Genomic DNA, 13,565 nt, shown 5'->3' with positions numbered 1-13,565 from the left:
CCTACAACTTCACTAGTGTCCATACTACTTAAACTTCTCAAAGGTCCTACTTCTGTAAAACAGAGATAATATCCTCTATCTCATTATCTTTATTAAGTTCAGATTATGACTATGATGTTTACAATGAAACACAATATATGAAGGGTCTTACACGTAGCAGACACATTCATTTTTTAATGTTCTTCCTTCCTCTTGTGCCCCCTCCTACTACTGCTAAGGTAACTGTACTTTAAAAACACTTCCCTTGGAGATTATCTCTTCATTATTTTATGAGTGAAAAAGTCAAGGTTTACAAAGCTTCTGGGATCTGACCCTAAGGCCCACATTACTGATCACTGTGTTACATGGTGCTTTTGATGTTTTTAAAACAATGTATGTATGCAGGAATCAACAATCTTTTCCTCTAAAGTATGAGGTTTTAGGCTTTGCCGGCCAGGCAGTCTTTGTCACAACTACCCAACTCTGCCACTGCAGCATGAAAGCTGGCATGGATAAGACATAAATAAATGCCTTTGTGTATTCTAATAAAACTTTATTTACAAAACAAAAACAGGCAGCTAGTCAGATTTGATCATAAGCCAACCCCCGCATTCATGGATCAAACTTAAGATCATACAAAGAGTTAGTTGCTTAGTCATGTCCGACTCCTTGCAACCCCATGGACTATAGCCCACCAGGCTCCTCTGTCCATGGAATTCTCCAGGCAAGAATACTGGAGTGAGCAGCCATTCCTTTCTCCAGGGGATCTGCCCAACCCAGGGGTTGAATCTGGGTCTCCTGCATTGCAGGCAGATTTCTTTACCATCTGAGCCACCAGGGAAGCCTTGGTATTTACATAGAGACTGAAACAATATGGCTGAAAAGTTGTATCATGAAGGCATTTAAATGCTTTTTCAATGTGCATCAAGTTTAACTTGTTTTCATTTCCGATAATAATGTATATGGGCTTTTACATACTCAATTATCCTAACTAACTAATCTAAGTTTACATCAGTGAACCAGAAAAAATATCAAAATACCTTAAAAGATAGTAGAGGATTATTCTGTTCACTTATTGGAAAAGACTATCATCAGTCCAAAAATTTATCCAAATATGACCCTAGTAGTCAGTTACTTATCCTTCATAAAATGAGTTTATTATTCAAAAACAAATCTCACAATAACCAAAAATGCAGCATCCTTCAGTTGCAAGTTTCATCATGTGACACAATATAGTCTGGAAATGTAGGGGATTAACAAACTAGCACACAGAGTCAAGGTACATATACAATTAAATAACAGAACTTCGAATTTTACTTCTTTTTAAAACAAAACAAAAAGATCACACACAAAAGAAAAACAACCTGAAGTGCTGCCAGCTTCCTCAAAATCAATATTCCCAAGGTGCAGGACCCCAGCTACTACCCGGAACAGATCAAGCTTTTCTTCATCATCCAAGCCAATCTTTTTCATGGCTGTGCACATTCTAACAAAATCTCCATGGTCATCCAACAAAGGATCTTTCAAGGAACCTGCCTTAAGATGCTACAAAACAAGAAGACATCAATTACCTGTGGTCTACACTGCTTAAGTATCCCCAACACAACTACACAAGGTCTACTAACGCTCTATGTAACATGCAAAAACAAAATGTGTCATTCAGAAAACTTCAGTGTTTCAACACATTCAAAAACTGAATGACTGGGCAAAGTGTACACAGGCTCTATATATTATTTCTTTCAATGATGTGTGAATCTACACCTGTCTCCATAAAAATTTCAGTCAAAAATGCAATGAGATGTTTTCCAATTTAATTACAGTTTTAACTCTAAAGATAAGATACTATATAAATATATAAATTGAGTGAAAATGAAGGAAATATCAGTGGTTGAATCAACATAAAACCAAAGATCAAAAAAAACTGAAGTTTTAAAAAACTGTCATAAAAGTTTAAATCTGAGCTGTACCAGTATTCAAAAGCAGTGAACAGTGGAAAGTCTAACAACAATTTTCATGGCCTGGGAATTAATTTTTAAGCCTTTATCTATTAGTATATATGAGGTAAAGTATATTAGTAAGCATTATGCTTATGCTAAGAATTCACGCAATGACTGAAAACATTTCAGAAAAAATGGAAGAGAAAATTTGCTTTCTTTCTTAAAAGAATGTTCATCTAATGTGTTCTTTACTAGAACCTATAATAAACTCAGAAAAAGGAAGAAAAGTCAGCCCTGCAGAAACTAGAAGGAGGAAAAACAAAAGTTACTGGACACAGAAAGACTGGACTAGCAATTTTCCAGAACTTGAGAATAAATAAGCAAAATTAAACATGAGGTAACAGTGTCGGAATTAACTGGCCATTCTAGACATCCCTAGGAGAGTCTTTTTTTCCTCCGGGTTGCCAACTGCTTCCCAGCTAAAGTTGTAGCTGCCTTTCCACAGTGTTTAAAATGTTAAATTATGCATGTGTAAAATTTCTGGAAAATGTCTAGACAAAGAAATTTAATTTTATTTTTCAAAGAAGCAAACAACATGCAGCCAAATTTAAAAGAAAACACATATCATGCAGAATTTTTAGTCTTGCAATTGATCAGTTACTTCACTTGCAAACTGTTTCTAATCAAATGTCTGTGAATATATTGCTATTATAGCAGACTAAAAATACTGCATTCTCCTAAAAATTACACACAGCTTAAAGACACGCCAATGGAACTAGGCAAAGAATTCTGAATAGTCAAAATGATCACCTCATCCTCCTGATACAGAAAACAATAAAAAGTAATTTAAACATATTAAATCCATTAGTCACTTACATATTTTCATATATAAACTCAATAATGTGAATAAGATTCTTAACAATGTATGGTGACTCTAGAATCAGAAAGTGAACATTTTCTTCTTAAGAGAGTACAAACAGTGCAATATTCTTTGGAAAGTAAAATAACAGTCTTCTTTCCTCTCCACTCAGTCTTTCCCACGCCAGAAGATTAAGTATATATATGTATGTGTTTTTTTGCTTTGGGATAGCAGCAATATCCCACTAGGGAATGTCCCAATTATCTTAGTGAAAGTAATACAATTTCTGTATTTCAATGGTACCTTGTAAAAAGATAGATTATCATAACAAAAGAGAATACTGTAATAAATAATAATGTCATTTCTTAAAGTCTCTACCATGGATGTTTACAATTTATAATTCAGACATCTGTATCTAAAATAATAAATAAAATATCAATTTAAACAAACATTAACTGCAGACTCATCTGTTTAGAATTCAAAATAATGGGGATTTTTATTTGTTTTCTATTCTTTTCTATGAATATATTAAAGATATAATTCTCACTATCTTAGAAGTAGTCAAAAACATCTAACTCACTCAAATGCATCTAACTCAAATGCAGAGACATTAAAAACTGAATATAATAAAATTTTGTTCAATTACACACTCAAATCTTTTTAAAAAATTAATAAAGACAATATTAACTAGTCCCTATAATTAATCCTGACTTAGTATTTCATAATTTAAGCTGCCTGAGTAGCTACACCTTCATACCACTTACCACTTAATAAAATTTATAAAGGTTGTAGATTTTTATATTAAGGATTTTATGCTTTTAAAGTAATGCTTACATACCTGTGGCAGATTCATTTTGATATATGGCAAAACCAATACAATATTGTAAAGTTGAACAATAAAATAAAATTTTTAAAAAATATAAAAAAAAGAATAAAAAAAAGTAATGTTTAATGGTATAATTATATTTAATTAATCCTAGAAATACAATAATTTAGTAAAAGTTACACATAAAACTAAACTTTTCATAATAAATTACAGAAACATGCTGCTTTAAAGAGAAATATCACAATAACACATAAGAACTAGTTCACAACAATGCTCACTCTTTGTGTACATCAAAGCTCATTTCAGCCTTGACACAGATAATAAATTATAAAGAGCATATTTTATATTTAATCCTAATGGTTAATATGAGAGTAAGTTTCAAAGCTGTTAGCAAAGGATTTTTAGGCAATTTGATACACTCATGTTTGGAAAATAACAGGAAAAAAAGTGCACTGAGGTCCCACCAAGAAGACCCAGAACCTGCAGCTTCTAGAGATAGCAAAAGAGGAATAAAGTGTTTCAGGGCGAGAGAAGCGTGAGTGACTGTGAAGGTTTTTTATGCATAAGCCTAAAGTAAGAAATCTTACTTGGGCTTCAGAATAAAAACAGAATGTATCTTTCAGCACAATTTTTTTGCATTAAAGATTATAATTTGTTTTAACAGTCTACTTTACCTCAGGAGTTTTTCGGTTCTGTAAAATCTGTTTGTCAGTTTCTTTGTTAGCAAAGTATCTAGTGCAGCCTCGGTTTAAATACTATGACAAAGAAATTTAAAATATCATTAACAATATTATCCACAGGAAAACAACACAAAGGCAAACACAATCTATCCAAAAGTGCTAACCATTTCTACACATAACCTGATTATCATTTAATCTCTCAATTAAAATCAGTACTTCTGTACATCATAAACACTTTACTTCTATTAATCAAACCAGGGATGGTAAAACTCTTAATCTGAAAGTTGAATTAAATGATTAACAGAAAAAAAACAGTACCACAAAGCTTTCCTACTTTTAAAAGGGAGCAATTTTAAATCTTCACAAGATATGACCCACACTGTGGTTTAATATTTTGAATAATACTTTAAATTCTGAACAATTAACAAATAATATCCTTGAGTTTCTTAATTTCTGGTTTTTACAATCAGTCCTTCAAAACATGCCTTTCATCAGATCAGACTGACCAACAGTTAACACTAACTGTACATAAATTACATTTGCTTTATGAACCTTCACAGGTATTCAAATAACAATTTCAGCTTTTACCTCAATGATTTACTTCCCTGCCCAGAAGTTTTTTAAGATTAAGTGCTTTGAAAACCCAGAACAAGGGAAACAACTGAAAAGAAAATAATGTACTGGTCTTCAGCAGAATCTATTACCCATATTTAACAGGTGGGGGTTGTTCAGGAAGGAAGAGCACAGGGAACAGGATGAGAAAACTGTTTAAACATCTCAGCTTTTCTTAAATCAGGTCACTAGGGAGAAGGCAATGGCACCCCACTCCAGTACTCTTGCCTGGAAAATCCCATGGACAGAGGAGCCTGGTGGGCTGCAGTCCATGGGGTCGAAAAGAGTCAGACATGACTGAGCGACCTCACTTTCACTTTTCACTTTCATGCATTGGAGAAGGAAATGGCAACCCACTCCAGTGTTCTTGCCTGGAGAATCCCAGGGATGGGGGAGCCTGGTGGGCTGCTGTCTATGGGGTCACACAGAGCCGGACACGACTGAAGTGACTTAGCAGCAGGATTCTACTCTCCCATGACATGAATTCCAAGATTAAATTATACAGATATCAAGAAAAAATTTACAGTAAATTGAATGATTTAGGGATAAATACTGAAGATAATCAACACATTATCTCCCACCATTATAATGAAATATTAAAATACAGTTAAAACCAGAAAATAATATCCAATGAATTTTTCTTTGCAGACTAAAATCTTGAGGGAAAGAATAAAATAAAAGGAATAATACTGGTAAGCATTTTCAACTGACTTTCAAAAAAGAGCTCTTTTATTTAGTAGGATAATAGTAGCTTAACTATATGGACCCAAAACTAATGTTTTCTTTGCTAGCAAGAATTTTATCCACCTACTGCAACTGTTTTTATCAAGTACTAGGTTTTTGGACAGATGGACTTAATATTAAAATCTAAGAACAATACTTGTTTCTTCTAACTTTTCTGTAACTAGAAAGCTGTAACTATTCTAGTCACCCATTCTCATTCTATCCAAGCCTTACTTACATTCAAAGATCCCTGCATGACTATAATGAATGCTTCCATGGAACATGTGCAAAAATATTTCAAAATTTTGAATAATGCAAGCATTTTTAACCTTTTATTTTCTAAAATACATGTGTAGTTAATATGGATGTTTTTGAACAGATGTAATTCAACAATTCTTTGTATACTGATTTGGATAGAGTCACTAATTTGTATACAGTAGTGACGAAAAAATCTGGGGGTGGGGGGAGTGTTCACCCTACTGCAGTTTCTCCTTTGTCTTTACAACTTTATCCCCAAGTTATAATTCGAGGCCTAAACTAAACCAGAGAAAAACCTGATGAAGTGACCAAGACTCGAAGTCACTCTAAGGCAGGATAATTTGGGGGAAGGAATATAGAGGTGCATGTCCGCCTGCCAGAGAGGTAGATCCAAGACGGCAGATGTTTTTAGTAAGAGCTAATGCTGTTCCTCTAGTTTTCCTCTTACCACCAAAAGGACTCCCTTGTAAGAGGAAATCATGCCCCTAGGTCATGCCACAGGGACAGGAAACTCTGACCTGATAAAGTATTTCAGAGGCTGCCCTCTTAGGGTGGCTGTCCTTGTGCCAGGAAAGACTACATTCTGAGACACAGAAACCACGTTCCCAAGCCCCCAAGTAGAAAGAAACACTGTGTTAAGACAACAGGCATGTCACTTTATCCTTAACTCCGTGTTGACAAAGCCACATCAACATTATTAAATTCCATGTGAGTCATATTAATTTATAGTCTTTTTCTAAAAATCACTGTAGAGAAATGCCTCTTCTACTGTCATCAAGATACTGTGGGCAACTAACAAATTCCAATTAATTTGGTGAGTTCTAGAGAAGGTTAAAGGCTTCCCTCATAGCTCAGCTGGTAAAGAATCTGCCTGCAATGCAGGAGACCTGGGTTCAATTCCTGGGTTGGAAGATCCCCTAGGGAAGGAAACGGCAACCCACGCCAGTATTCTCGCCTGGAGAATCCAATGGTCAGAGAAGCCAGGAGGGCTACAGTCTGTGGGGTCACAGGAGTCGGACATGACTTAGCGACTACACCACCACCACCACCACCACCACCACCACCACTGGAGAAGATTAAACATTGCAGAACTACATACATAGATGCAGTTATACAGCATTTTAGAACAACAGAGTTTTTAAATGTCCAAATATACATTAAAAGAAATTGATTGAAGTAATAAAAAGAAGCCAGGTTGCAAACACACACACAGAACAATCATTAAATATAAATGTGTGTCATGATTCTCAAGTGGAGGACTACTGGCCAAAAAGGACTATGAGAATCACCTGGAGAACTTTACACCAACTGCACTTCCGACTTGCCCCCCACGATTCTCACGACCCAAATAGGGACGCCATTTTCCAGCTGTGAACTTGTAAATTACACTAACCACTCCCAGTCACCACTTCCTGAAACTGAACACTGACTTGTGATCCTTGGCATTCCTGATTTCCTCATGCTTCTCTCGCAACTCCACTTGGGCTTCCTTTCTTAGACAGCTCGTCTTACTCATCCTCTTTACCTCTAGAGTTTGGATCTTGGCACATGCTATTCTACATTATGCAATCTCTCTGCACAATCTTATCTCCTCACTCTCACAGTTCTAACTATCATCAGTGTACTGACATCTCACAAACCTATCCCCACAGCTCTGACCTGATCTTATCCCACCCAACAGTCTTCTGAACAGCTCCACTTGGATATTCCACAGACTCCAAAACTGGACGCATCCTACACACCACAAATCTTCCATCTGGCCCCAACATGGTATTTATAGCCACCCAGTTATCCTAATCAAATCCTGGAAAATAATTTCAGACTCCGCCTTCTCCTTACCTAATTCAGTCTCCAAGTCATGTCAATTTTACCTCCTGTTTCACATATCCTCTCCTCAGTAACCCTGCCATCGCTAAACCAAATTCAGGCATTGAGTAACTGCTATGTCACCGACAGGTTCCCAACTCACTTATCCATGGTTGCAATTTATCTCCATCCCCTCCTCTACCACCCCACCCCACCCCCCGCTTAAAGCTATCTTTCATACTAAACCTGAAGTTAAGTACAGATCTGATATCCAACTTTCTTCCTAACACCCTTTAACCACTCTTTACTAACTACAGAAAAAAGACCAAACTCTCTAGCTTCAACTCCCATTCTTCCTGTCCTTTGCTTTAAGCTATTTCTTGCCTTTCTTTATCTTTTTGCATCTACCAGGAATACCCTTTGCATGTTTCCTCCTCTAGTTAATACCTGAAAATTCCTCAGGATTCTGATCAAGCATCAATTGTTCCACTAAGGTTTTTTCCAAAATTATCAGTTTCCTATGCATCTCTCTCACTCATTTAACCTATCAGTCAAAATTGTGTGCATGTTTTCCACCAGTTTCTAAATTGCTCAGAAGCAGGAACTGTGTATCATTTATCTTTTTAACTATGTCACATTCCTGGTACCCAAAGGCTAAGCAATAAATATTTGTTGAAATGAATTAAGGAAGACAAATAGGGATCTTTTATTAATATTAATTCAGTGGTCAAACTTTTTTTTTGTAAGTAAGTCAAAGGTAACTGTAAAGCTAGCATTACAGAACTATCATAAACTACTTACTGAAGATAAATTGATAACCAATTGATATAACTGGTTTAGCATCCTTCCTTTTATCTACTCCATTATGTATCTTCTCATATAGTGTTATAAACTGAGCAGTAAACCTCCATACAGATCCACTTATTACAGAAGTCACTCTATTCACAATACACTGAACTTAAAGTAAGTTATATGTAACTAGACATCAAAATCCACTGAAGTAAGTTTTAGAATAGAAGACAATTCAATTTGCAAAAACTGTATGAAATTTCTTTTCATCCAACCTACCCGAAAATTATCTGGAGAGCTCAAATGAAGTCTTTCCCTAATATCTTCAGAAGCACCAGCACATAACCTATAAAAGATATGATAATTCCTTTCCTCTTTGCCTTGAACACAGATCCTAGATTTCTCTAGAAGATAATGTGAAACAAATCCTCCAACAACTGAACTCTAGAAAACAAAACAGAGAGAAATTATGGTTTTGCATCTGAAGTCTTAAAGTATAACCTACCAGTGTCAAACTATCTTTCCTAATAACCATTTGTCTATCAAAGAGGTTGCAATATTTATCAAATAAAGGGGAAAAACACATAACTATTAAAAAAACATAAGCTTTAGAATTTACAGAGATCACAGTGAACATATATATTCTCCCAAATATCTAATAGTAAGAGAAAAATTTTAACATATTTGCCATGAGTTCAAGTACACTATCAATTCTATCAAGACTTTTTGCTTTTTCCAAAAACACTTCCCAAATATATTAACCCAAAACTCACTCACTTACCTTTTCATTGAAATGTATTTCTACAAATTTCCCAAATCGACTACTATTATTGTTGCGAACAGTCTTTGCATTTCCAAAAGCTTCTAAGAGTGGGTTAGCTATTAAAAAAGAAATGAAAATATGCCATAAAAATTAACATGAAGGAAAATTACAAAGTAATATACATAGTGTTTCCATTTATTAATAAATACATATAACTAGAAAAATATTCTCAAAAAACTAACATGAATGAATTCACTTGTAATGTCAAATCCCACAAATATTTCTTGACTTCCCTTATGTCAGGCCCTATTAAAGCACAAGAGATGGAAAATTTATTCAAAATTTATCAAAAGAAAATATAAGTGTTATGACAAAGATGAAATTTTCAAAAGTCATTAGATTACAAAATTTATAGCTCAACTTTAAAAATTACTCTCTAAATATTTTTATAGTTTCCACATCAGCCCTACATGAGCAGAAAACAGCAAACCTCCTATGATAAAATACAGGCAAAATGTTATTAGTTGACCTACTTTTAAATATATATATTAACATAACCTCCAGATTTAACATACATGCACATCCAACAAAACCTAACAAATTCAGTTTATAGAATTACCTACAAAAGGTTCTCAGAACAATAATTTTTGAAATACCAATGAACAAATGTAAAATTTTAATTGTCTTCATTTTAGAATGTCTCTCTCACACACACATACACTCTACACTACTGAAAGAGTTACTAGAGTCCATTCATGTACTCCCCATAGTCTCAACTATAATTATACCAGATTAGTGTCACTCTTACTCACACATTCCTTCAACAATCTCATAAACTGCTTCATATGTTTATTGCTCGAATATTTGTTATGAAATAGTCTAAAGTCCATTTCTCTTTGTCTGTCCACAGTAGAAAGCTTAACTAGTCTCCAAATCCAGTTAAAGATCACTCCCAGGTTGCTTCACTTGCTAAAATAAGTAAGAAAGTACTAAAACTGAAAGAAATGTTAGCATGTATGTCACTTCAAGATGTCTATGGTCCTGCCAGTTAACATACACTATCCTCCAATAAGGGGCTGGAGGAAAATGTGGAATAACCCTTTCCACTGGTCCTCAACTACAGCCTGTTACACATCACACAGTGTGTTCCCATGACAGAAACTAGGCTTAGATCCAACTCACAAGTGAATCTGTGCCTCACATAATCAAGTCGGAATATTGATTAGTATTTCATTAAATTAATCCCTAATTTGTTTTTATTTACTCATTCAATTTTAAACGACAATTCTCTCACTAAAGGCACTTTACTGCGATTATACTTTGGTGTGTCACCATACCTCAGTGAGAACTGTACATAAAATTAGAAAATTATTTATATCAAGAAATATGAAAAATCTTATTGATGTAAACTTTAAAAATGTTTATTAGAGTAGAATTTATATTCATGTACATGGATATTTTACATAATTGTGAAAAAGTGTATGTAACTTCTGCCTGCCATGATCTAGTAAAATGCATGAAGGCTCCTGACAAATCTTTATTCAACTAAAAAAATTTTTTTTAAATGTCAGGAGTATTAAAAAGAGCACTTAGTAGATTATGCAATTAAGATGTCTGTCTTTATGTCCCTTCTCCACAACTGATGAGCTATTTACTCCTCAGAAAGTCACTTAGACTCTTTTTACCTTAGTTTTTCATCTGTGGAGCAGGGATAAAACATTACCTACCTTGTATTCTGTGAAGATGTAAGTTAGGTAACCCATTTTAAGCAAATCAGACAACACCTAATGGACCCCACACATGTCAATATCATCATCATTATTAAATACTGAGTGTCTGGTAGGATGGGGGAGCCTGGTGAGCTGCCATCTGTGGGGTCGCACAGAGTCGGACACGACTGAAGCGACTTAGCAGCAGCAGCAGCAGCAGTCTGGTAGGAAAAAGTGAGGAAGTGGTGAGGGACGTGTCAAGGAGGCCTGAAACACCTCAAAGAACTACAAGGAGACCAATGTGACTAAAGCATGAGGATTCACAGGAAAAATGACTCAATCAGACCAGAAGAGGCAGGTACCTGGCCACAAAGAGCAAGGTTTAACCCTGAGAGACATATGAAGCCAATAAAGAGCTTAGAGCAAAACAGATCATTCTAACTTCCACACAGAGAATAGATTAGAGGAGGGGAGACCAGAGAGGCACCTGTGCTCCGGAGGCTACTGCAGACTTGCCTGGACCAGCAGAGTCCAAACAGGGTATGGAACGACTGTCTAGGGGTATACAGACACTGACTGCTTAAGGAAATCAACATACAGCCTCTTGCCTTCCAAGTGTACTCTTTTGTTAAAATGATTTCCCCCAGCACCTCAATTCCAAATAACCCTCTCCTTTTTTCCTTTACTAAAACAAGGTCAACAAAATGCACAGGAGGCCAGAAGGCTTCATGTATTCCTTTCACTCACTCACAGCTCCATAAATGATAATGCACATGCCATGTATCAGGTACTATTCCAGGGATTCTGAATCTATAAAATCTCTGCCCTCTTAGTGTGTACATGGAGTCAGGGGAAAAACGACATTAAGTAAATGACAAGATAAAAACGGAGCAAAGATTTGTAAGAGATTGGAGTTTTCTGATCTCTGTGAGAACATTCCAGACTACTTAGAGGATTCTTCTTAATTTCAGTACATATCTAACAATAAAAAATAAGAATTTAAAAAGTTCTATCACCTTCAACAATTCTATCATCAATGTCTTGACCGGATCCATAGGATTCAGTCAGATACCTGTTTAAAATACAGGATAAAAAAAAAAGTTAGATGACAGTGATATTGCATGCATTATATGGCTTTTTAAAAATATTTTTCTTTATACATTTTATTGAAGTACAGTTGATTTACAATGATTCCAGTGCATAGCAAGGTGATTCAGTTATACATATATACATATTATTTTTGAAATTATTTTCCATTATAGATTATTTTTTTATATTTTATTTTTAAACTTTACACTATTGTATTGGTTTTGCCAAATATCGAAATGAATCCACCACATGTATACATGTGTTCCCCATCCTGAACCCTCCTCCCTCCTCCCTCCCCATACCATCCCTCTGGGTCGTCCCAGTGCACCAGCCCCAAGCATCCAGTACCGTGCATCGAACCTGGACTGGTGACTCATTCCATATATGATATTATACGTATTTCAATGCCATTCTCCCAAATCATCCCACCCTCTCCCTCTCCCACAGAGTCCAAAAGACTGTTCTATACATCAGTGTCTCTTTTGCTGTCTTGTATACAGGGTTATTGTTACCATCTTTCTAAATTCCATATATATGTGTTAGTATACTGTATTGGTGTTTTTCTTTCTGGCTTACTTCACTCTGTATAATAGGCTCCAGTTTCATCCACCTCATTAGAACTGATTCCAATGTATTCTTTTTAATGGCTGAGTAATACTCCATTGTGTATATGTACCATAGCTTTCTTAACCATTCATCTGCTGATGGACATCTAGGTTGCTTCCATGTCCTGGCTATTATAAACGGTGCTGCGATGAACAGTGGGGTACACGTGTCTCTTTCCCTTCTGGTTTCCTCAGTGTGTATTGACTAGAGTTCCCTTTGCTATAAAGTCAACCTTTGTTGTTTATTGCATATCTATTTTTTTAATTAGAAATCTAGCATTCTAGTCATACTAAGTGATACTAAGAGGGATCAAACTGTCATAAAATTTTTAGGCAAAAATTCATAAGTTTTCTGAAATATATATATTATTTACATATGCTGCTAAGTCACTTCAGTTGTGTCCGACTCTGTGCGACCCCATAGACGGCAGCCCACCAGGCTCCCCCGTCCCTGGGATTCTCCAGGCAAGAACACTGGAGTGGGTTGCCATTTCCTCCTCCAATGCATTAAAATGAAAAGTGAAAGTGAAGTCACTCAGTCGTGTCCGACTCTCAGTGATCCCATGGACTGCAGCCTACCAGGCTCCTCTGTCCATGGAATTTTCCAGGCAAGAGTACTAGAGTGGGGTGCCATTGCCTTCTCTATTATTTATATATATATATATATATATATATATTTATATAAAAGCTTTTCTACTACACTTGCTAAAGACTTGAGAAAGAACATCAAAAGAAAAACAAGATGTGGAAAAACTGGAAAACATAAACTAAATGAAATGGGAGCACTGAATATGAAACAGAAAAAGTGAAACGAACTAGATAAAAATAATATATCATCATATAATAGAGTTGTTTTTAAACATGGCTGCTTATTAGAAACATATCTGGGGCTCTGGAGAAAAAAGAGGCAATATCTAGGCATTTGTATTT

General features: G+C 35.4%; 1 protein-coding gene across 14 annotated transcripts in view; it reads right to left on the bottom strand.

The window, feature by feature from the left end:
- The window catches only part of MYO6 (myosin VI), a 162,253-nt gene that overhangs the window by 67,854 nt on the left and 80,834 nt on the right, over positions 1-13,565 (bottom strand). For 8 of the 14 annotated variants that reach the window (XM_027550964.1, XM_027550966.1, XM_027550968.1 and 5 more), the window contains exons 7-11: positions 11,958-12,013; positions 9,251-9,348; positions 8,749-8,913; positions 4,276-4,356; positions 1,344-1,524 (exon numbers count right to left, since the gene is read on the bottom strand). In XM_027550964.1, the coding sequence (XP_027406765.1) occupies positions 1,344-1,524; positions 4,276-4,356; positions 8,749-8,913; positions 9,251-9,348; positions 11,958-12,013 (581 nt within the window). Of the gene's footprint in view, positions 1-1,343; positions 1,525-2,726; positions 2,736-4,275; positions 4,357-8,748; positions 8,914-9,250; positions 9,349-11,957; positions 12,014-13,565 lie in introns of all 14 variants that reach the window. The other 6 variants (XM_027550963.1, XM_027550970.1, XM_027550967.1 and 3 more) reach the window with 1 other exon arrangement.

This window comes from Bos indicus x Bos taurus, chromosome 9 (assembly GCF_003369695.1).
Source record: "Bos indicus x Bos taurus breed Angus x Brahman F1 hybrid chromosome 9, Bos_hybrid_MaternalHap_v2.0, whole genome shotgun sequence".
Lineage (NCBI taxonomy): Eukaryota > Metazoa > Chordata > Mammalia > Artiodactyla > Bovidae > Bos > Bos indicus x Bos taurus.
The sequence above is the reverse complement of the archived record's forward strand: the minus strand, read 5'-3'. Positions and strand labels throughout refer to the sequence as shown.